At 43.0% G+C, this 25529-nt stretch overlaps 1 protein-coding gene across 3 annotated transcripts in view; it reads left to right on the top strand.

The window, feature by feature from the left end:
* Positions 1-12537: 12537 nt before the first annotated feature.
* Positions 12538-25529, top strand: part of CDK8 (cyclin dependent kinase 8) — a 64675-nt gene continuing 51683 nt past the window's right edge. For 2 of the 3 annotated variants that reach the window (XM_080941446.1, XM_080941445.1), the window contains exon 1: positions 12538-13102. In XM_080941446.1, coding sequence (XP_080797572.1) covers positions 12975-13102 — 128 coding nt within the window. In that variant the 5' untranslated portion in view covers positions 12538-12974. The remainder of the gene's footprint in view (positions 13103-25529) is intronic. The other variant, XM_080941447.1, reaches the window with a different exon arrangement.

Raw genomic sequence — 25529 nt, 5'->3', positions numbered from 1 at the left:
AAACTACTAGGGTAAAAGGTGATAACAGGAGGGTTCCCCCTCAGTCCTCCCCGTCTGTTAAATATTTAAAACATAGAATGGCAAACGATGTTAAACTGAGGTTTCTTGTCAAGTGTTACAGATTTCTCCTGTAGAAAAGTGCCCCCAGTTGGCTTTAAAGTGGGTTGGGTTTTATTTAGGGTATCCTGCTAGGTGATTCTTTCTCTCCATTTTAATATTAATCCAAAAAATGTCTACATATTGCTGTTCTGAAGATGAGACTTTCCCTCTGACTTACCTTCTGGAAGCAGCAATATCCTTGGAGTCCCTTCCCCCAACAATCAGGGAACTTCATAACGGAGGCAGTGTTGGGCTCACTTCTGTGTAGCCTGTCTTTGCTTTTGTCTTTTCCTTACTTGCTTCATGAATTTCTAAAGCTTTCTTTGTGTGTCTCCATTTGGGATTGTGGTGGTTTGAATAGGAATGGCCCCCATAGACCCATGTGTCTGAATGCTTGGCCATAGGGAGTGGCACTAGGAGGTGTGGCCTTGTCAGAGGAAGTGTGTTACCATGGAGGTATGGTTTTGAGGTCAGTGTAAAGCACATCCAGTCTCTTCCTTGCTGCCTGTGTGTGGATTATGATGGAGAATTCTCAGCTCCCTCTCTAGCACCATTATCTGCCTCCACACTGCTATGCTTCTCACCATGATGGCAATAAACTAAACCTTGGCCAGTGGAAGCCAGCCCCAATTAAAGGTTTCCTAACAGTTGCCTTGGTGATGGTGTCTCTTTATAACAATAGAAACCTTAACTAACATGGTGGAAAAAGTCTGTTGTTGGTTTTTTTTTTTTTTTTTTTTTTTTTTCTTATTCTGACTCTGTCTTTCAGAGACACACACAAAGCCAGATCTCTAGTCTTTCACCTTACCTTGAAGTCCCTTCCATTTCTTTTTAATACTGGAAATGGGACTTGTGAACTGAAGTTCCCCCTCCCCTCTAGGGGGGTGGGGTGCTACATCTATGTTAAACATTCTACAAGGTGGATTGATTAAAACTTCCATGATTGTGTTACAAGTAGAAGTTAAATAATCCTGGGTGAAATATCTTCACCCCCCATACCCCCCCCCCAATAGACACTTGTTGCTCATTTCTGTGTGTGACCTAACATCCTTGTGACTAGCAGATTAGGCCTTATGGAACATCCCCTAGTTTCCACCAACTGAAAATAATGTAAGCAGATAGCATCTGTAGTACATCCTTAACCTGCTTTTCTTCTTTTTTTTAAAGATTTATTTATTGAATGTTTATGAGTACACACTGTCACTCCCTTCAAACCCACCAGAAGAGGGATTGCATCCCATGACAGATAACAGATGGTTGTGAGCCACCATGTGGGTTGCTGGGAATTGAACTCAGGACCTCTGGAAGAGCAGTCAGTGTTCTTAACCACTGAGCCATCTCTCCAGACCCCTTAACCTGCTTTTCTGACATCTGCCTGCCTGTTAACACCAACTTCCTCCCTCCCTCTCTTCCTTCCTTTCATCCTTCAAGATAGGGTAGCCCTGTGTAGCCTAGCTGTCCTGGAACTGACTTTATAGACCAGACTGGCCTTGAACTCAGAGATCTGTCTGCCTCTGCTTCCTGAGTACTGAGATTAAAGGCCTGTGCCAGCACACTTGACTTATCTAACAAGGTATCTTGAAACTATCTCAATTTTGTTTTCTTTGTCCTGTTATTATAAAACCATAACAAATCTGTTACTGCCGTAGAATGTGGTATTTGGAGTAACTGAAATCTGCCATCCAGGCCATGGTCACTCATGTTTGGCTCCAGGACAAACTACCTCTTATTCTTTCTGAGGCAAGAGCTGTTTTGGCATTAATGGGTTTTGGTGGCTGAATGTGAAGCCCCGAAGAAGATTCAGTTTTGTCAGAGGAGTCATTGGGTTGGTGCCAGGATGTGCCAACTGTTTGGTGTTGATTCCTCAGCGGAATGCTGGTGAGTTGTTTCTGGGGTTTGGATCTCCCTTGGTTAGCTTTATTCTGAGCTGGTTGTAAGGATCCTCTTGGTTTGGTTACTTTATTATTTTCCCTATTTGCTTAGGGAGCCCTTTGTTTGTTTACAGTCATCTGTTTCCTTTGGTTTCTGCTTGTGCAGTTCAGTTTGTTTGCTTCCTGGACATTTGGTTCATTCATTTGCTTTCTGCCTTGCCTCCTCTGTCTCATTCACAGAAGGAGGAACTGTTCAGAGAAAAATCTGCCATGTGTTACTCCAGCTGGTTTTATGTTTGATAATTGTGTTAGTTTAACTTCTATGTGTTTGGAAAATGGGGAAATCTAAAGATAACTTGGTTTTATGAATCTTTTCATTGAAATATTTAATCCAAAATTGGAGAGAAAGAGAACACACACACACACACACACACACACACACACACACACACACACACACACCTAAAAACCCCAGAGAAGAGAATTTAAAATGAATAGACAGCCTGCTTTGACTTAAAAAAAAAAAAAAAACCTAAAGTTCAATAAAAAAGAAGTGATAAAATTGGTAGTTAACAAAAGTTGATGGGCTGACTACATTGAAGTTAAAAGGAGTTATTAAGGATCAATAGAAAAGTAGTAAGAAAATGTGAGAGGCTTTATCAGAAGAAATTTTGAGAAAATAACTTTTTCTCAACTCTCTATTTCTTCCCTCTTCAACCCCTCTGAGACAGGGTGTCTGTGTAGTCCTGGCTGTCCCTGAACTCACTCTGTAGACCAGGCTGGCTTCAAACTCAAGAGACCTGTCTGCCTCTGCCTCCTGACTTCTTCGATCAAAGGTGTGCACCACTGCCACCATTGCCACCACCACCAGGCTCAACTCTTTATCTCATTCATATTTTTCTTAGTCAGGGTTTCTATTCCTGCACAAACATCATGACCAAGAAGCAAGCTGGGGAGAAAAGGGTTTATTCAGCTTATATTTTCCACATTGCTGTTCATCACCAAAGGAAGTCAGGACTGGAACTCAAACAGGTCAGGAAGCAGGAGCTGATGCAGAGGCCATGGAGGGATGCTCCTTACTGGCTTGCTTCCCCTGGCTTGCTCAGCCTGCTTTCTTATAGAACCCAGGACTACCAGCCTAGAGATGGCACCACCCACAATGGGCTGGGCCCTCCCCCTTGATCACTAGTTGAGAAAATGCCTTACAGATGGATCTCATGGAGGGAGGCATTTCCCCAGCTGAGGCTCCTTACTCTGTGATAACTCCAGCTTGTGTCAGGTTGACAGAAAACCAGCCAGTACAATATTTTTCTAACCTTTGTTTTTTCTTCTTCTTCATTTTCAAGCAGAACAAAATTCCATATGCAGAGAAAAGATTGTCACAGTTGGTTTAAAGATAAAACTTAAAAGCCTCATGGTGGCACATGGCTTTAATCTCGTCACTGGGAAGGCAAAGTGAGGAAGATGTTTGAGTTCGAAGCCTGCCAGGTCTGTGGAGTGAGTTCCAGGATAGCCAGGGGTAGACATAGAAATCCTGTCTCAAAAACCAAAACCAACCAACCAACCAAAACCACAAAAGAAAAAAAAAAAAAAAAGAGAGAGATGTCATACTATATTTAAACTAGGTATCTTTACATTATTTTATAGAGTGTGTTGTCCATGTGTATACATGGGGTGTGTGTGTGCACCTGCTGGAGTTAGAAAAGAGCATTGGATCTCATGGAACTGGAGCTATAGATGTTGTGAGCCCCACGTGGTGCTGACAATGGAGCCCAGGTCCTTTTCTATAACAGCCTGTATTCTTAAACCTCGAACTACCCCTTCAGCCCTAAAAATGTGTATTTAAAGACAAGACTCTACTGGTTCTCATTCAATCTCTCCTCCCCCCCCCACACACATTCTTTAAATTCTTCTCCCCACCTGTGCAGAAACAATGGCAGAGTGGCCGGCCCTGCCTCAGCCTAAGGGACTTCCTTGAGTAAATAATTCTCAGGAGAATCTTAGAATGTACTGACTGTTTGCCATCTGACAGTCTGGTACCAGACAGGGATCTAACGCATATGCTCACTAACCAACAGGTTTAAAGGTCAATATGCTTAGCCAGTGAATTTAAATTATAACCTTGCTGATGTAACCTGCACCTCTAAAAAGTATAAAATCTGCTTGTAACAGCCTTTCGGGGTCGCCTCTCCTCTGGATGTAGGCTGCCCCAGCGCACTAGACTAATAAACCTCTTACTTTTGCATTGATTGCTACCTCTGTGTCTCTTTGAGAGGGGGTCTCCCGGATACAAAGGTTCTCTGAGTCTTTCATCTCTTTAAGTAGCCCTAGCTGTCCTGGAACTCACTATGTAGACAGGCTGGCTTAGGACTCTGAGTTCAAAGTACAGTACATCATGGTGGGAAATCATAGCAGTGGGAATTTGAGACAACTGGTGCTCAGCATATTTCTGCTTTTATTTAATCTAGAACCATGGCCCATGGGATTGAGGTGGGTTTTGGAGACAAGTTTCTCTGTGTAGTCCTGGCTGTTCTGGAATTGAGAAGATCTACTGGCCTTGAACTCAGACCTGTCTGCCTCTGCCTCTCAAGTGCAGCATTAAAGGTGTGGGTCAGACAACCTGGCATGAAGTGGGTCTTAATTGTAGCCTTTGATGGATGACGTCTTCCCTTCAGGCCTTTTTCCAATTTTCCCAAAGAGGGTTAATGTGCTGGTTTGAAAATGCTAGGCCCAGGGAGTAGCACTATTAGGAGGCATAGCCTTATTGAAATAGGTCACTGTGGGGGTGGGCTTTGAGACCCTCCTCCTAGCTACCTGTGAGACGGTCTTCTGTTTGCCTTTGGAAAAGATACAGAATACTCAGCTCCTCCAGCACTGTGGAGGGCCTTTTGGGGGCCACTTACTTCTAGACACTTGGTGGGAATTTCACATTACCAGACAAAAGAAATAAGCTCAAGGTAGAAATCTGACTCTGGGCCTGGGCTCAGGAAATGATTAAAAACATTTACATTTGAGTTAATGCAAAGCTCAGGGCTGGCTCAGCCAAGCATGGGTGGCTGTGGTCCTTTTGTCTCTGTCATCCTGCTTAGCCCCACAAAGATGTTTACAGGATTTTGTTTATTGCCCAGCTTATTCCTTGACTCATAACTAATCTTATTATTCTGCATGTAATTAAAGTAGCTTAAAGGCAGATTGGAAAATAATAAACCTGCTTCAGCCTCAGAACTGGCTTGAGTCATGGTTTTTGTTTTTTAAGATTTATTTATTTTATGTGAGTACACTGTAGCTGGTCTTTAGACACACCAGAAGAGGGCATCAGATCTCATTACAGATGGTTGTGAGCCACCATGTAGTTGCTGGGATTTGAACTCAGGACCTCTGGAAGAGCAGTCAGTGCTCTTACCCACTGAGCCATCTCTCCAGCCCTGGAGTCATGTTTTAATGCTGTCTAGTTGTCTTTTTTTCTTTTCAATCCTCACTCCTGCCTTGGAGACCCTGTTGACTGACTGAGCTGGTCTTGGTCAGCACCATGCTTGCCTGGACCCTGCTTTTGCTTCCTGCCATGATAATGGACTGAACCTCTGAACTTGTAAGCCAGCCCCAATTAAATGTTGACCTTTATAAAAGTTGCCTTAGTCATGGTATCTCTCTGATCAATGGAAACCCTAGAACAGTCGGTTTCTCTTTAACAGTTACAGATGCTTTGTTCACCATCTTCAGCTCCACAGTTTTCTTGGCTTTGTCTCCACTTGTTATCCTCTTGTCAAACCAGGTATAAGAACAGTGTCATGAGGCAGAAGGAATGCTGTCCTGTCTGGATGCTTCCTGCACTAAACACACCAGTCTCCTGCCTGTGGCTTCAGCATCACTTGTGGTCTCAGGACATGAACAGAAGGCTGGCTTGTCAGATGGGCCATCCCCAGTTTCTGGTAGCCCTGTTTCCCCTGAAGATAGGTCTCATGTCCTTTATTTTCTCATCATTTCTGTCTTCCAAATTTCTACCAAGATGATCCATTTCACTACCATATTCAAAGTCTTTTCTAGCCCAAAGTCCAAACTCTTTCACATTCCTCCTGTAAACCAGCTGTAAAGGCCTAAGGCCTTGCATGCTGTTTTAAAATATTACCAACTCCACTTTATTCCCCGACCTTCCGTAGTAGTTACTTGGCTTGTTGTAATCAAATATCCTGATGGTTTTCTTTTGATTCACAATTCCTGGGCACAGTTCAGCATGGTGGGAAAGTTATGGTGGCATGTTGAAAGACCCTGTTATTAAGGTTGCAGTCCCCCATGACTGGATGACTCTCAGAGCTTGGTGCAAAATGGAAGACTCCCTTTCTCCATGGGACTAACCCCTTCTCTGCCTGACTTTGTCTGGAGAGTGTCTGTAGTCCCTAAGTGTCACAAAATCCATCAAAGCCTTGGCCATCACCTTCTTCCAGCCCCAGCCTATGCACAGTGGTAAGATGCCCCTGTGGGAGCTGTCAAAAATGGCAGCACCATGACACCTCCGCAGCCTGCAGCTGTCACAGGAGCTGTCCAAGATGGTCCTTCCCCCTTCTCGCCTTGGCGGAGCTTTGCCTCAGAAGCTGTCCACAGCTGCAACACCTTTCCTGCCTCAGCCTACTGCCAATGTGAGGAGCTGTCCAGGGTGCCGACATCTTTCCTGCCTCAGCCTACAACCTTGGTGAAACGCCGCTGCAGGAGCTGTCCTCTCCAGCGTCCTCCAGCAGCTCCATTGAGATGGCGCTTCAGAGAAAGCTGGCTGCATCCAGGAAGGACTTCTCACCCTAACCCATAGCTCTAATGCAGGGGAAAGGGGGTGAAAAAAAATCAACCAATCTCTGAGCAGAAAAAATATATATCATTCCCAAGATTCCCACAAAACCCCATTGCTCCCTGAGCAGGAGAACCCACCAATTCCTGACCTTCCCAAGCTCAGGACATAAAATCCCACCGATCCTCACTCTAGAAATTTCTTCCCCCGAAAAGCCCCCATTCCCCAAATCCTGTATGAGCACTGCCCCTTTGTCCAGTTTCCTGCAGTCTTCTCACTGGACTCTTTCCACACCCTGGATCCTCCAGTAAATTCTCCACATGCAGTTTTCTGCCTGCTGTTACTCTCTCATTGGAAGAAGCCAAGAAGAAAAAAAGCAATAAAGAGAAGGAACAGGGCTAAGGCTCCCAAGCTCCTCAGCTCAGCTGGGGATACCTTCCCCTGGGAGCTGCAATGCCTCTGCTGAGGAGGCAGCTTCTCAGAGCTGTGTGGTTCCTGGGCGTCTGAGTTCTAGGACACACTCCCATATGAGCAGAAACACAAGAGAAACACGGGATGTGTTGGTAGGAGCAACAGGAAGAAGGAAAATAATGTAATTATATAATAATCTCAAAGAAAAGAAAACCTACCTACCCTGCAAGGTTGTCTGTCGCGCGCCCCACTTCCCGCCGGCAGGAAAAGGCATGCAACAACAGGATTCTTCTGTGAACAACCTTTATTGAACAACACTCTGAGCAGGGGACCCACGTGGAAGAAAAATGCACTGCTTATATAGGCCCAGGAGACTCGTGTTGCTACCTGATTGGTGTGCCCTCCAGTAACTCATTAGCATGTCCCGAGAGCAGGCTGTGATGTCTGTGGCACATGCGCACTACGTCCATCGGGCTGGACAACAGCTCTGTTTGCTGAGTCATTGGCGGGAAGCGGGCGCCATGTTTGGGTGCGGCACAAACGGCTCTCTACAGTTGTCCACAAATTGCACACCATTTTTGTTCATTTGATCAGCACTTGGCCACACCTTCTGGACCTTCATGTAAGTCTGTTGGCTGACAGGCGATTACACTGGGTTCCTCCCAGGGACCTAACAGTACTTATGCCATCTGTCATCACGGTTGCCATCACCTGATGCCAGGTCTGGGCTGAGTATAAAAGGACTACCTGCCACCATGTTGGTTCTCTCTCTTCCTGCTCCCACGAGATCCTGGCTGGACTCTATCCCTGTTCTTCTGTCCTTCTCTGTCCCCCATCTCTGTCCTCACGGCTCTGCTCCCATCTGTCCGCCTCTACCCCTCCTCCAGGTCCTCACTCCCTTCCCTTTCCCCAAATAAACCATCTTTTATCAGATTTGTTACATGGCATGGTTTTTCACGGGGCATCTTGGCACGGGCCCAAGAGGTACACACCCCATTCTGCTGTTTCACAAGAAGGTCCGCCAGTATGGAAACCCTGGGCATTCTTCTGCCTCTTCTCTATTAACTAGTGCAACTTTGTTGGAGGAAGTGTGTCACAGTTACTTCCTGCTGCCTGCAGATCCAGATGTAGAATTTTTGCTATCTTTCCGGTACCAACCATGCCAGCCTGCCTTGCTTTTTTTAAAGATTTATTTATTATATATCTGTCTTCGGACACACCAGATGGCATCAGATCTCATTGCAGATGGTTGTGAGCCACCATGTGGTTGCTGAGATTTGAACTCAGGACCTCTGGAAGAGCAGTCAGTGCTCTTAACCACTGAGCCATCTCTCCAGCCATCTTGCTATGATGACTTAACCTCTGTAAGCCAGCCCCCAATTAAATGCTTTCCTGTTGCAACAAATATTTAATTGAATCTGTCTTATCTCTTTATCAGCCCCCGAGATCTCAGTCCGAGGGCGCCACTTAAAATGGAGCCTTGTGCACGGACTCTGTCGCTTGGTCCACGCTGCCCTCTCCAGAAAATTCCCTTCCCAAGCTGTTCACTCGGCCCCAGTGTGTTTCTTTACCCCACCGCCCAGCACAAACATGACTCTAAGGCCCGATTGCTTTTCACACAGGTTTATTTATCAAACTCTCAATCTACAAACCCTCTACACAAAACAAGATTACATCAAATGGACAAAGATACAAACTGCCCTTCTATATGAGATAAAAGGCCTATAGAATCTCTTAGAATATTTATATCTGCCTAGCACCAATTAATCTTATCTGGGTCCAGATCACCCTTTCTGAGCTCCATCTTGATCCCCTCCTTCCCCTTGTCCAATTTTCTTCCTTTTCTCTGCCTACCTCTCTCTGTCCAATCATGTTATGCCTTAACATAAATATACACATTCCTTTATCAAATTTGCTTTGGTCATGGTGTCTCTTCACAGCAATAAAATCTTAACTAGGACAGAACCCCACATGTCTAAACTCAGAACCCTTGACAACATGGATACTAACCGTGCTTTGTATTTCCTAAGTCTTTTATTACATGTAGGTCCTTATTTTATGTAGTCATTTTTAATTTATTATTTCTTAAAATAAAATTTTTTGTTATATTTTTACAACCCATAAGACTGTCTTTTAAAAATATTTATTTGTGTGTGTGTGTGTGTGTGTGTGTGTGTGTGTGTGGTATGCTATTGTAAAATTAGCTGGGATTAAATTAAACAACAGTCATATTTTGCCGACAAAAAGTAAATGAATGATGGGCAGTTGTGGTGTATACCTTTAATCCTAGCACCAGGGAGACAGAGTTCCAGAACTGCCAGGACTAGCAGAGAAATCTTGTCAGGAAAAAAAAAAAAAAAAGTGGTTCCTATTGGAATTCCCTCTTTTCTACTATACAAATAGTAAGATTTGATTATTTAAATAACTTAAAAATTAAAAGCATTTAATTATGCTTACAAAGTCTGTGGAATCCTGCTTTCTCAGAAGTCAGACTTCATAGTATTTCTGTACATATAACAGCCTCCCCTAACTCCCATGCAATTTTGTTAAATTGGAATTTGAGTTTATATTATTGTTCAATTTCATCTGTAATGTGATTTTTTTTTCACCTACTTCTCCAAACTAACATTTGCTCTAGTACTAAGATAACCGGACAGATCAAATTGTTAGCCATAAATAAAGGTTAGAGTTGTTTAGATAGCAAGACCAATCTCTCCTAAAATGAGAACTAACCAATTTTTACGAGCTTTTAGTTATAAAACAAAACTGGCTTTAAAAATCTACCAAAATTAAAAGACTCGAACAGTTCATTGAGTGAAAATCACTGTAAACACAATGGAAATGTGTGATCCATTTAGTTTAAAATTGCGAGTTCTGTCTGGTGAACAGACCTGACTTCCTCTCTGTCACATGTACTTCTTTGGGTCATACTGTATTCTTGATTATTGTTTGTATGAGTGCTTTGCCTGCATGTATGTAAAAGTGTACCGTGTTTCTCAGTGCCCTGAGAGGCCAGCAGGAAGTACTGGATCCCCTGGATCTGGAAAACAAGCAGTTGTGAGTCATCATGTGAGTGCTGGGAACTAAACCTGGGTCCTACATAAGACCAGTAAATGCCCCTAACCACTGAGCCATCTCTCCAGTTCCATTCTGGATTATTTCAATTGTAGGTATAATATCCCTATTATATTTCACATGTTATATCAGATGTGGGGAGGTGGGAAGAGGGAAAAATCAAATCATTATAATTAATAGATATGTTTAGATTTGACCCAGGTGTTTTGTTTTTGTTTTTCCATAATGGCTTTACCAGCTACTTCTGTTCCCTGAATCCTGGCTTTCCTGCCTACTCATTCTCTATCAGATTCTAGGGGTGAGCCTTCCTCACAGTTGACCTCCACATATGCAAAGATGTGATGTTTGATCAACAGGGGGAGCTGTAAACTGAAGTTCCCAGAAAAATATCTGCATCTCAGAACATTTTACAGGAGAGATTGATCAAAACTTTCACAACTAGGAAGAGCTAGGATGTCACAGTTGAAGACATGTTTGTCTTGGGCTATTTTGTATTGCGCATCTCTATGATGGTATTAGCTGGTTTTGCGTGTGGACTTGACACAATCTAGAGTCATTTTGGAGAAAGGAGCCTCAGTTGAGGAAATACCTCCAAGGCATTTTCTCAATTAGTGATTGATTGGGTAGGGGAGGGCCCAGCACATTGTGGGTGGTGCCAGTCCCGGAGCTGGTGTTGTGGGTTCTATAAGAAAGCAAGCTGAGCAAGCCGGGGAAGCATGCCAGGGAGCGGCACTTCTTCACGGCTCCTGTCTCAGGTTCCTGCCCTGCTTGAGTTCCTGTCCCAACTTCCTTTGCCAATGAACAGTGATGTGGAAATATAAACTGAACAAATCCTTCCTCCCCAACTTTTTTTTTCAGTCATGGCGTTTTGTTCTAGTAATAGAAACCCAAACGAAGACAGTGACTTAACAGCTTCATATTAATTAAATCTTCCAGGGACACATAAACATTAACTCTCACTAACTGAAAAACTAAGAATTGCCATTAGAGGGCACGTAAGACCTATAGCAGACACATTCTTGCTTTTCTATCAACAGTCTACTTGATGTTTCTGCCAATTTATCTGCCAGTGTGTATGTGTGTAGAAGTGTTCTTGTATATGCACATATGTGTGCAAGCGTAAGCATATGTGGCTATGCCTGTGTGTGGAGCCTGGAGGTTGATGTCTGTCACGGAACCTGGTCATCCTGATACAGAGATCCTGCTTTTCTGCCTCCCTTGCATTAGTATTACAGGCACATGTGAACATATATGGCTTAAAACCTTTTTTTTTTTTTTTTTTTTTTTTTTTTTAAGAAAAGATGCTTTGGCTTCTTGATGGCAGACTGTAACCTGTAAGTTAACATAAATCTTTCTCTCTCCAAGTTGTTTGCGGGCACGGTGTTTTTAACATAGCAACAAACAACACGTGGCGATCATTTTTATCAATTTAGCCATCTCCCCAGCCCCTTTCACGAAATATTTTCCTCGTGGCTTAAAGATGTCATTAAACCGTTACCACGTTAGAATTTGTGGCAAATTAAATCTGTGTCTCTAAGCCATGATCACTCATATTTGGCTATAGAATAAACTATTATGTTCTTCAAGTGATAACTATTTTTGTGTTTACAGAATTCAACCTTAACTGAAGTGAAAACAGTTTTACCTGGCTGGAAGTATGATGGTATGCTTGCTTAGCACGTACAAGCCTGAGAACTTCATGAAACATGCAGTCAGATAAAAGAAGAGAAACCTTAAATAAAGTTACGTAGTTTATTGTTATTATTTAGAGACTGGTAGAGGCTGTAAGAGGAAAAACCTGGAGTCTTGGGGATGGGAGGAAGCAGTAATTGCCCTTTAAATCCTTGAGTTGAGAAGTGACTTCAACACAAAACAACACCTTCACTAACGGGTGTCTTTGCTAAGCTTATATGAGCTAGATTGGATTGTATAGATGCGGCTTTGGGAAAAATAATCTTCATGCAGCAGAAACTCGTTGCGTGGTTGACTACCAATCCCATCATGCAACGTTCTGAATTCGCGGCGGCGTGGTAAAGACGCCTACTGCCGCCACTCTTGCACAAGAGCTATGGAGTTTCTGGCCGCACTGCCGACTGGGTTGGTCCACGTGGTAAGTCTGTCAGAGGCTCCGCACCGCGGCTGAGCGAGGCCCTTTCGCGTGCCGGCGTCAGAAGAGGCAGCTGCCACCTCCTGAGCCCCTTACAGGTGGGGAGGAGGCAGCGCGAGGCTTTGCGACGTTTTTACGACAGCGGCTGCCGTGTTCCTCGCTCGCCCTCCCTCCTTCCCTCCTCCTCTCTCGGAGGAGCTACCGGCTGTTGTGTGGCGTCGCTGCTCTGTCGGGGCGGATGGCAGCTTGAGTGTTCGTGAGCGCGTGTGGGAGAAGGTGAGGCGCGGACGCGCGTGGGCGAGGAGCAGAGTCAGCCGTGGCCGCCCCGCGCCGCACCCGCAGCAGCACGCGCGGCCCACCGCGCGCGAGCCGGCGCCCCGGGAGCGCGGGGACAAGGGCGGACGCTGCTCCCCGCCCCCAGCGCGTCCCTTGGCTGTCGCGCGCCCGCGGGGACCGCCCGGCGCTCCCCTGGATGTCCCCGGCGCCCGCGCGGGGCCTCCTGCCGTCGCCGCGTGAGGCGGGCTGGTGCTGCGGCCGGCGGGTGTAGCTCGGGGGCTGCGGCTGCCGCGCGGCCCGGTCCCCACCGCGGCCCTCGGCCCCCCGCCCCAGCACCCCGGCCTTGGAGGCTGTGACAATGGACTATGACTTTAAAGTGAAGCTGAGCAGCGAGCGGGAGCGGGTCGAGGACCTGTTTGAATACGAGGGCTGCAAAGTTGGTCGAGGCACTTACGGGCATGTCTACAAGGCGAAGAGGAAAGATGGGTGAGTGTGGGTGTCGCTGCGGGTGTCCTCCAGGCTGGGAGGCAGGTGCCCGGTCCGGGTGCCGGGGTCCTTACTTCCTCCAAGACTGCCTCTGTCCTGGCCAGCCTGCTTTGGGGAGGAAGTGTTGTCCCAGGAATCCAGACTCATAAGAAACCCTTCGTGCAAGAGAGAGAATCGTCTCCTGGGCAGTGTACCTTTTATTGTGGATTTTAGTACAGTACAGTTTTCTTTAAGAAAATGGTTATAAAATGCCATTTTAAATATATCTGGTTTTCTTTGGTGGATTTATCTGGTAACCTTTTGGGGACTAACTCATCTGGCTCTGGGGTGACATCGGTCAATTTGGAAGAGAAGCTCTGATCTTTTCACCCTTATCAGTTATCAGTTGATGACCAAATTTGGATTTGATTGGGAGAAAGGAGGCAGCGAGTAAAAGTGGGTCTGGAGAGTTACCAGGAGGATCATCTGTAATGTAAATGTAGCAGTTGCTATTCAGGTATCATTAGCTAGTTTTTATATAGAACAATGGGGATTTGGTGCAGAGTGGATGGTGTGTGTGTGGGGGGTGGGGAGCAAGTGACAGGGGCTATGTTGTGCAAGCTTGTAAAGCAGAATGTATCGGTTGTTGGTGAACTTTAATCTTTGTGCTTTAAATATCCTCTTCTAGAAACAAAAACCTATGGCTGGTGATACTCCCAATTTTGCTTCAAAAATGGAGTAGAGTGAATGGGCTCATTTCCCTTTTGTCAGTACATGACTGCCTTGTAATAGTGCCAGAAGGGAAAGTACTTCTTAGTTTGGGAGAAAATATTTAATAATTTCCCGTTTCCCTCTTGGACAAATAGATATCATCTCTGCCTTTGACACTAGGAAATTATTGGGAAGATTATCGTGGCTTATTATATAATTTTTTGGATTTATTAGAAACAGCTTTCTTTGAACATCTGTTATTTGGCTAGTTGCTATTTCACTGCTTGGAAATGACTTTTTCATATTCAGAGGAATGCACATTCAGAATTACATGAGCTCTATAAATGAAACCGCTGAAGCTGGAGTAAGTTCTTTTTGAGGGAGCTTATTTATAAATACTTTCGGAGTCTGGATAATGGAAAAGGAAGTGTCTATTTGTTAAACACGTCTCTTTGCTTTACTGGAATACCTTCCTAATTTATAATGTATTTCAGTGCTTTTGTGCAACTGAAACCATGAAGCTCTGGACAGAAAGGAAGGGATGGAAAACTTGATGTGCTGGGTGCCATGTGGATTTAAAAGCACCTTGTAGCGGAGTGTATAAAGCACTGACGTCCAGAACCTGCATTAATTCTTGTCTAACTAGATTTGTTCTATCAGCATTTTATTAATGAACTGTATTTAAAGAAATCATCCATATTAATTTGCTGCATAATAATTTTCAAAAGGATTAAGGCCTCCTCCATTCCTCAGTATTACATAATTTGGGACATGGTTCTAAAATCTTCACTCCCAAGACATTTGATATTATAGTACATTTGACCAGTCTGTCTTTTGTATTTAAAAATGTGAATGCTTTTTATATTTTATTCTTGTAAAAGTAGACAATTCTAGTTTCATAAATTGCAAGTTTAAACTAATAAACTATCCAAATGTGTTTAAAGTATATAATGAGTATGGAGAGAGATACTTTAAACATCTCGATGGTCAGGTTTTCATTTAGGCTGTTAAGAATATTTTCAGAAGATATTATATAGTTTAAAATAGCTGGTGCTGGTGTGTATTTCTTAGTCATTTTTGATAATTGCAAATGAATATTTGCATATAGGGGAATTGTTTTTTAAGCTGTAATCCTCTGGGTTTGTTTTCCAGCAACGTTTAATGAGTCTGTTTATTGTGATGAACTAAATCCTTTTTTGTAGTGAATCAAATGTCAAGAGAGTTTTAGAATTGGAGTAGTTTTGTTTTCCACAGGGAATATTTTTCAGTTTGATTTGTTTATAAGGCCAGGCTAGTAATGTACTGTATTATATTTATGACTTATGTCAGTGAAGCACAGTTTTCCGAATTTTTAGACTTGGTACGATACCATTTGTGACTGTTTTAATCTTTTATAATAAGATGATCAAGTCATTTGCTTTTGGTTGTGATTTACTTTTAAATTAAATGGTATATTCTGCCACTGAAATGTCATAGTCCTCAAGGAACTTGGGCAGTAATAACTAAATTTAAAGAAAATCTGGAGCCCTGCAATAAAATTAAATAATGGTGATACCTTTGCTGGGACACATGATTGTGAAAATGAATACATGAAAATGTTCCTTTCAGCTGTCCAGTAAACAGTATGAGGTAAAAGAATTTAGACGAGAGGAATTAGTTTGTTGAATTAATTATTCAATTTTAGGAAATAGCCCGGTAATTTTGGCATAATGAGTTAGTAACACCACCCTTCTCGTATACCAGAGAAAATATAAAATGCCAGATAAAAATAGCATTATAAGGAGTAAAGGGGGTGAGAAAATACTTTCAGCGTGACTATATACAAAGATAAAGGGCCATTTATAATTACGCTAATCAGGTTTTGATGAGAGTTAAAATAAGTGCACACTGTATATCTTGAAATTAATTCTGTGTGTGTGGTTTTTCAAGACAGTGTCTCACTATGTAGCCCTGGAATTCCGTAGACCAGGCAGGCTTCACTATGTAGCCCTAGAACTCCGTAGACCAGGCAGGCCTCATCAGAGTCCACCTGCCTATGCCTCCCAACCAATAGGATTAAAGGTGTGCACCACCACTGCTGCCATAAATAGATAATGTTCTTTATTTCTGAACACCAAAAGAGTACTCCATAGAAGGCCGAAGGCATGGGGAGGGGTTGGCAAAGAAGGGATGAGTATGTGGGTCATTACGTTTTAAGCCAGTTGTATTATTTCCTTTTAAAGAATAGAGCCAACCAAATGTGAGTTGGAAAGAATAAGACAATTTTAAGACAAAACTTGTCTTTTAAGACTTTATATTCTCAATATAGTCACTGGACATTTGTACAATTAAAAATTTAATTTGTCTAGAAGTGGTGCTGCATGCTTGTAATGCTGGCTAAACCAGGAAACTTGACAGTTTAGGCTACCCTGGACTACCTAGCAGCACTGTGAGGTAGGTAGGCGCGTGTGCGTGTTTAAGTTAGAAAAATCAGGGGCTGGAGAGATTGCTCAGTGGTTAGAGCACTGACTGCTCTTCCAGAGGTCCTGAGTTCAAGTCCTAGCAACCATATGGTGGCTCACAACCGTCTCTAAAGGGATCTGATGCCCTCTTCTGGTGTGTCTGAGGCCAGCTACAGTATACTCATATGTAATAAATAAATAAACTTTAAAAAAATAAATTAGAAAAAATTTAGAATAAGAGTTTTCTGGAAAACACTCACAACCCCCCCCCCCCTTTTTTTTGAGACAGAGACTTACTGTGCAGCTTTGACTGTGGACCATAGCCTTGAACTCATCTTGCCTCTGCTTCTTGTGCTGGGACTTGGGACAAGTCCCAAAGAAGTACCTGGTCCCACAGAAGTATTCCTGACTCGTTATAGTCATGTTCAGTAAGCCAAAGAACACCGGAGAGAGAAACAGAAAAAGAAAACTTTGTGAAAGATTTAGAAATTAACTGGTAAAGGTAGTGGTAGCAACTAAATTGTTAGATGATTAAGTCCTAGGTCCTGGCTAAAGCACTCTGTGTTGTATGTCGATCTGTTTAATTTCATAAGAACAACCCTAGTATGTCCCATTCACACATGAGAAAACCATTGAAAGCTAAGCCGATGTCCTGTGAGTGCATGGCTAAGCATAGTAGTTAGGACCTGAGGATGTCCTTGTCATATGTGCACCCCTGAGCCTGTGCCAGTTTTGTTTTCCCAGGGCAACCCTGGCTTGCTCTGTAGATCAGGCTAACCTGGAACTCACAGACTTCCTTCTGCCTCAGTCTCTTGAGTGCTAACATTAAAGACGAGCTACTGTGCCTGCCTATGATGGAGCATGTGCCTTTAACCACTATACTTCACAAAATTAATGTGAAGGCTCCAAGACAGCATTCCACCTGCCATTGACCCCTCAAATACCATAGGATTTGCTGACCCAGAACTCACAATCTTCCTACCTCAACCTCTTGTGCTTTTTTTTTTTTTGTTCATTTTAAGTGTTTGAATGTGCGCCACATATGTGATTATGTGATTGCTTGAAGTTATGGATGGTTGTGAGCCATAATGTGGGAATCCAGCCCAGGTCCTCTGCAAGAGCAAGTACCCTTAAACACTGAGCCACCTCTTCAGCTTACTCATGCATTAACCTTGGTTCTTACTGGGCAACTCCCAAAGACACAACAGCTACCTTGGCTTTGGGCTAGTACCTGGCCCACAGTTGTCTGTTGTTGGGGAGCCATCACGAGGGACTCCTGATTCAGTTTTTATTGTAGTTTTGATTCTTTGGATAGTTGGATGTGCATTAATGAGTATTCCTTGTAACCTTTTAAAAATGTCGTGGGAGGGGACAAGCATAATGTTTACAGTACATGTCTTACCTATGTGGCATTGAGTGTGGTATGTTTTCAGCTCCCAGTTTTGGTCATTTTCAGGTTTGATGCTTAGAATCCATGTTTTTCTTTTGTTTTCTTTTTGTTTGCTTGCTTCTTAGTTTTAGGGTTGGCAAGCTGGTTTCATTTGGAACTTGCTCATGTGAGCTTTACTTTGCGTCTTCTAAGCTTTGAAAAACTCATTTACTGATCTATTCAGCAGATATCTAGTGGGTCTCTCTGTGTGCTACTGTTGGAAGCATTGGGAAGGCAAACATGAGTGAAACATTGCTTTATTTGAGGAAATAGCTACTGAGAAAAGACATTGTTAAATTACAGCAATTTAAGAAGCACTATAGTGTTAGTTGTAATGCAGGGAAGGAAGCTCTGAATCACTTTGGAATTTTATGGGAAAACTTTGAAGACAGAAATATTTGGTTGACTCTTGGAAGATGTGAAGAGCTCATGTTGGAGCAGCTTTCCATCAGAGGACTGTTGATCATGCAATCCAGGCAGCCTCTCCGATGCAGGCATCTGATTCAGGAATTTCTCCTTCCACCCAGCTTTGCCTTTGGGTCTGGATAATGGCTGTTCCACTCTGACTTTGTCTCCACTAAGAGTTGGAGCAAGGTTTGTAACTTATTTTCATTGTTTTTTAAATTATGTGGGGTGTGTGTGTGTGTGTGTGTGTGTGTGTGTGTGTGTGTGTGTGTATCTATGTATGTAAACATGAGTGCTGAGTGCTAGAGATCAGAAGAGGGCATCTGGAGTTTTAGGTGGTTGTGAGCCACCGTATGGTGCTGGGAATGAACCCAAGTCCTGTGCAGGAGAAGGACTGCTTCTCAGCTGCTGAACCATCTCATCTATCCAGCTCCACCCAACTTGCTATTTTGACCTAAATACTTGATCTCTGGTGTCAGTGATTTTTCAGGATTCATTAAGTCAGTTATGGCCTGGAGAGATGACTCAGTGGGTAAGAGCACTTGTTGCTCTTCCAGAGGTCCTGAGTTCAAATCCCAGCAACTACATGGTGGCTCACAACCATCTGTAATGAGATCTGATGCCCTCTTCTGATGTGTCTGAAGACACAGCTACAGTGTACTCATATACATGAAATAAAATAAATAAATCTTACAAAAAAAAAAGTTATCAGAAGTCCCAAAACTGGGCTAGTAAGATGGTTGAGCAGGTTAGGAGTACTTGCTATACAAGCTTGACCTACGTTCCAGCTTCAGAACCATGGTGGCAAGAAATAACTGACCTATTGTCTTTCACCTCCACATGAAGCATTCAGGCACATGTATACACACACACACATAATAAAAAAGAAAAAAATTTAAGGTCTTTAAATAAGCCCCTGCTGTCCTAAGCTGCCATGTCCTAATCTTCAGATCCACAGAAGCAGGAAAATTGCTGGAAACTCTGTTAAGAATTGAGGTGTGTCCTAATCTATAAAATCCAACCTTCTCACTGTATTCACAGGCTATGTAGCCATTAACACTGTTAATGTTCCTGAACATTTCATCTGTAAAGAAGCTAAGTGCCCATTACCAGTTATTCCATCTCTCCCCTCTCTTGCAGCTGTTTGCCTTTCTGAGGGTTACGTTCTGTGGTATCATGTGCATATAGTACACTCACCAATTGGACATTTGAATGGTTTCCACTTTGGAGTTGTTAGGAATAATGCTATTATAAACTTTCACGTATGAGTTATTCTGGATGTGTTTTCAGTTCTCTTAGGCGTAAACCTGGGATTGGAACTTCTGAGTCATCCAAAGCGACTGAACACCCGGTTGAAGTGTCTATAAATTTGTTGTATTAGGTCGGCTTCGGCTAGGGCAGTGATCATAACTTGGTTTGTCACAGTGACTCTGAAACAGTAAACCCTTACCGGTGCATTTGTCAGTGCAGATCATTTCACTCTCTTGTGGCTGAGATTGCTCTAAACTTGGAGCCTTAGAAGTCCTGTGTTGTCTTTACATGAAACAGCATCTCAGCATCTTGTCACTTATTATCCACAAAACATAGTTTGTCCTGCTTTGACTTTGTAACTACTTGAGTGTACCTGTAGTTAATATTTGTATATATCCTTCGGGGTTTTCAGGGAGTATTTATAGGCAAGAGGGTGTAGATTTCTTCTAGGGCAGCAGTTTACTTACACTGCTGGCACATTGCCAAATGGTGACAGGTGTGTGTATGTGTGTATACATCTGAAATTCATATTTGCCAATCATTGATTGTGCAGCAATTAAGAACTTAAGGCATATTATAGGAGAGCAGAAATGCAGCACCTTCTAAAAATAGCAGGCGAATCTAAGGTGGCTGGGCTGGCTATATCAATACCCTGCACAGAGCTGGGGAAAAACAGAAGCAAAGGCGAACTTTAGAATCCAAGTTCTTTAAAATGGAGCCACTGGGAACTTTAGTGTTTTTTGAAATAATACTTTACAAATAAGTCTGCTTAAATGAGAATTGAACCCATACTTCTGAAATTAAAAGATATAATAATTGATCTCTGAACCCACGTTGCCATTGAATTTTTGGCTTATTTTCCTTCATGTGATTGATTATTTAGATTACTACTCAGTTACGCAGGTCCCTAAAATAGCCTATTAACATTCCCTCCTAGAAAAGGAGGAGGACTCTGAAGGCCATGGAGCCTCTCCCCTCCCTGGGGGTGGGCTCTTGAGTGGTACTGCTACCGGCAAATTGCTTTATGTGCCTCTAAGTAACCCCAGTTAAACCCATTAGTTTACCAAACTAGACTTGGGTAGTATAATTTGTTTGATATGTTGTTGCCCTCTGTCTGGAGTAAACAATTGAACTTTTCAGTAGAAGTCATGCAACACTTGGGCTTCTAGGGGCTGGATAGAAACCAAAATGAGATTGGTGGAAACATGCAACCAATGCTAAACAGTTTCGGGATCGAACATTTGAGTGTGCACAGAATTGTGTATTCCATCTCTATGTGGCATAGAGTGGTATCCCTTCTCCATGTGGTATAGGGTGGTGTCCCATCTCCATGTTGTATATAATGGTGTCCCTTCTCCATGTGGCATAGAGTGGTGTCCCTTCTCCATGTTGTATAGAATGGTGTCCCTTCTCCATGTGGCATAGAGTGGTGTCCCTTCTCCATGTGGCATAGAGTGGTGTCCCTTCTCCATGTTGTATAGAGTGGTGTCCCTTCTCCATGTTGTATAGAGTGGTGTCCCTTCTCCATGTTGTATAGAATGGTGTCCCTTCTCTATGTGGCATAGAGTGGTGTCCCTTCTCCATGTGGTATAGAGTGGTGTCCCTCCTTCATGTGGTATAGAGTGGCTCTTTTCCATGGGGTATAGACTGATGTTCTTTCTTGCTTCAGTAATAGCCCTTGCTGTGAGTGATTACGACGTGCAGATGAAGATGGAGAATTGGGGAAATCTGGGTCCTCTCTGTCAAGCATGGAGATGTTTCAGATTGCCTAGCATATGTGGGATGGGATTCTAAGGAAGCCAAGGCAGCAGTTACACTGCTTCAGCTATGAGTGATGGTGACAAGGCGTGCGACTAAGGCTCATCTGTGCCAGAACACAGGTTGATCTGTTGGCACAATGGATGAAGTAGACCTGCTGTGGCTTCTAACTGGGAGTGGGTAGGGAGGAACTTACACAGTAGATGTGCTGAAGGGCTCCTCTTGGGATAGAAAAATTTGAAGAACATAGTGTCAGCATTTTGGGATGGAGGTAAAGGAGGCACAGTTCTCACTCTCGGCAGACCAAGTAGTTTGAGCTTTAGGGCCCTCAGCTTAGACCAAATTAGCCAGCATGAAGCAAAGTTGAAGATTGTTTTAAAGCTATTTTAGTATAAGGTTGAGAAAGAGGATTAGGAGAAAAAGGAAAGAGAAAAGTCAGACATACCCTAGTATGGATAGGGCTCTTCAAGGGAGAGTTTTTAACAGCTCATTCTTTTTACAGTGATCATATATAGGATTATGGTGGTACTAAAAGGTGCACTGTCTTATTACTGAGTGGTTCCTGAGGGGCACCTGAGATAATTGCAGTAAGCGAGGTAAAAGTCTAGCCCCCAGGGATACTGGGAGGAGGCATATCTTTACTGTTAACTGTAATGTCTGGGGGAAAGAGATAAGACTCCGCCCAAGGTCACATACACTTAACCTGGTTCACTGCTGTTTTAACATACAATATCTGTATATGGAAGGAATCTCAAATTGTGCTGTAATACTCTTTTCTCTGCTAGGGAGAACCTTTAATCAGACTCTGGGATGACAGGGTTCTTTCCTCTCATGCTCTTATAATTTCTCTATGTTTCTTTCCTGCCTCAATAGGAAGATTTAAAACAGTGAAGAGAAAGACAGTGAGGCAAAAGTACTAGAGAGAAACTGAGGATGAAAGAGGCTGTATGTAGTGCTCAGTTCCTGGACCCAGTAAGAAGACTGTTCACTTGAGAGTTAAGGAAGCTAATTGAGCAGGAACCTTGGTACACGTAAGGGCTTTTGTGACTTTGGTGAGACCCATGGTGGGTCATGATTTTTACAAGGTAGGAGAGGCTCTGGAAATTCTGAGTGTCTTTCTTATCCTGGCATGTGAATTGGGTTCATAAAATATTAAAGCTGTCAGGCAGAGAGGAGAAAGGAGATAAAAGGTAGGTCCTGCTTGAGAGGAGCCCTAGCATGGCTGTCCTCTGAGAGGCTCTACCCAGCAGCTGACTGAGACAGGTGCAGATACCACAGCCAAACATTGGATGGAGGCCGGGACCCCTGTGGAAGAGTTAGGGAAAGGATTGAAGGCTCTGAAGGTGATGGCAACTCATAGGAAGATCAACAGTGTCAACTAACCTGGACCCCTAGGATCTCCCAGAGTCTGAGCTACTAACCAAAGAGCATACTTGGGCTAGTCCAGCACATGAAGCAGAGGCTGCCTTTTCAGGCCTCAGTGGGAGAGGTCGTGCCTAATTCTGCAGACTTGATGCATCAGGATGGGAGGATACCTTGGGGGGGCACCCTCTCAGAGATGAAAGGGAGGGGTGTGGGAGGAATCCTGGAAGGGGGAACTGGGGTGGACAGTATTTGGGATGTAAATACATAAATACATTTAAAAATAAACTGGGAACAAAAAAAGTGTGTGTGGGGGGTCTTGCTTGGTTTAATTAAAATTGGATGTGGAAAGGTTGCTAGGGAAAAATTGACAGAAAGCCCATGCTGTGCTTGTGGGTTTCTGGAAGACTTTATAGGTCTCTACTTTGCTGCTGAGGAGGATCTGCTATGTTGGGAACTGTCCTATCCACTCCCCCAGTGGGATGATTAAGGCTTGTGTACTGTTCATTCCAGAGTTATTGGTCCACTTGTTTTCAGGTGTCCCCTAGAGCATTATGTGCGCTAGTAGACAGATACGGACCTAGAGCAGTGTGCACATGAAAATGTTTGTGTCTCCTAAGGATAGACTGGGTGGAGTGTGTTGTGTACATTTCCTGCCTTCAGGAAGTATACTAGGAGTGGAAATTATTCCCCAGATCAGCAGCCAGGTGTCAGTGTCATGGAGAGGTTAGGGTGTTAGGTACTATGTCAGGGAACTGGCTCTAGAGGCAGGTACAACATACATGCCTTATATATTATATATTAAAATTACTTTCTGCCTTGGGCTGGTGAGATGGCTCTGCTGGTAGACAACTGACTGCTAATTGCCCTCTGACCTCCATGCACATGCTAGGGCATGCATGTACACTCAGAGCACACAGCACAAATCCACACATAATATACAATATAAATAAAAGAGTAAAATAAAAAAACAATACTTATTTCCATAAGTGTATAGTTCTCAATGGGTTTTATTATTGTAGAATGTTTCTGTGTATGCATATAGATATGTATTTAGTTAACTATTGCTCTGATGACAGACATTTTCAGTGGTCTTCAGAATTTAGCCTTTTCAGTTGTCAGTTGATGTCAACAAACATCCATGAAGTTCTTCAATGTAGTGTCAAATTGTCAAGATAGGATTGCAAATCAAAGGCCATATACTTTGAACATTGTATTTTTGTTATTGGATGCAATTGGATTTTAAAAATAAATGTATTCTTTCAATAAAATATTTAAACTGTACAGAAAGAATTTCCGGGGAAATCTAGCCATGCCTCCTTCTGTCTTGGATTTTCACTCTGATCTCACTTTGACCATTGCCTGTGGCTCTTTGTATGCTTGCAGATGGAAGCATTTATCTGCAGTGATACACTTGAAAGCTTAGTATTTTCTTCTTTTTAGATAGATAATAAATGCATTTGTGAAAAGTGGTATTGCATGTCTTGGCCTGTCTGTTAGGCTTAAATGATTGTGAGCATGGGGAATACATGTTTCACCATGTCATTCCTTTTCACAGATAAAAAAATGTTAATGTACTGGGCTAAAGTACATTTGGGGGCTGGTTAAGAGCTCTTCCAGAAGTCCTGAATTTAGTTCTCAGCAACCACATGGTGGCTCACAACCATCTGTGATGAGATCTGATGCCCTCTTCTGGTGCATCTGAAGACAGCTACAGTATACCCATATAAATAAAACAAATCCAAAAAAAAACAAAAAAGTACACTGGGGTTTCATTTTCTAGCCACTAAAACAGTACTGAGTATATCTCCTCACCTCTCTCTGCACATAGTTCACTTTGTTTGTAGAGGGGAAACTTCACTGGTGTCCAAAGTGCCCCAGAATGTTGTTAGTGTGGGTGATATTTTTGGTAAGCTGCAGCGATTACATCCATCAAGGTGGGGGGTGCAGGGAGTTAGGGGAAACAAAAAAAGTTCCTTAGTTGTATTCACAAAGTTAGGCCTTTTTTTTTAACCTTTTATCAATGCTTCCAGAGAGTCTGGTGACCTTGAACTTCTGGTCCCCTATACACCCTGACCCCTGACGGAATTACAGGATCATGCCACTGTGGCAAGGTCTGCATTACTGGGGGTGGAACCAGGAATTAGTGCATGCTAGGCTAGCACTCCAGCCATGAAGCTGCAGTCTGTGTTCTCTGGAAACTTGGCACAGTTGCAGTCACATCAGAACCTCAAGAATAAGCACCTCAGAAGGCAGATGTGTACAGAATACTTTTTGTGTTGTGACCACATAAGTTGTGAAATCAGAAGTATTGAGATTTTTTTTGTGGAGATTTTGTACTGTGTTTTGCTTCCCCACACCAGAATGGATCTGTGTATTTTAGATTGTATTTGGCATAAAGAGTCATGTTGATGTCTAAACTTAACTATCATTTCACATTTTCACATCTTAGTTTGTGTTTGCTTTAATGACATCTGAGTCTGCTTCATCCTTTTGCTACTAGTTCATTTCTATCACAAATGATGGATACTCTTCAAATGGTCCACCTGTACCCACTTCTATTTTATGGTGATCTTAGTTTTCTGACGGGGAGGGGTATCTATCCTGTTGAGTGGCTTTGGTCCTGCTCCCATTGTATGTATCCAGTGATGACTTCCTACTCATTTTTCTCCATGTCTCTACTTCTTGCCTTGACTTTCTGATTCATTTTACTGTGGCTTTGTTCTGGTTCTTGTCTCCTTTCCTAGTTTGAGCTTAGTGCTGGCTTTTCTTGCCTTCATAGAATGGGAACCCAAGCCACTTCTGATGCAGAAGTAATCCTTGCTGATAGATAAGCAGAAAGGACAGTATTTCTAAGGAACTTTTGATGGTTTTATAATTAAACTTTTAGCTAACAAAACTAGGTTTTGCTTTGACATTTTGATACACGTATAAGTATAATTTGCTCTTATTTAGGTCTACTACTTAATTTAGGCCCTCTCTCATGCCTCCTCTCCTTGCTGGTCCCTTATGCTTCTCTGCAAAGAGGCTCCCCTTTTACTTATATTCCATTACTCTCTTGTCCCCTGCCTGCTTCCTTTAGATCTCTTCC

Source organism: Micromys minutus, assembly GCF_963924665.1.
Source record: "Micromys minutus genome assembly, chromosome: 29".
NCBI classification, from domain to species: Eukaryota; Metazoa; Chordata; class Mammalia; order Rodentia; family Muridae; genus Micromys; species Micromys minutus.
The sequence above is the reverse complement of the archived record's forward strand: the minus strand, read 5'-3'. Positions and strand labels throughout refer to the sequence as shown.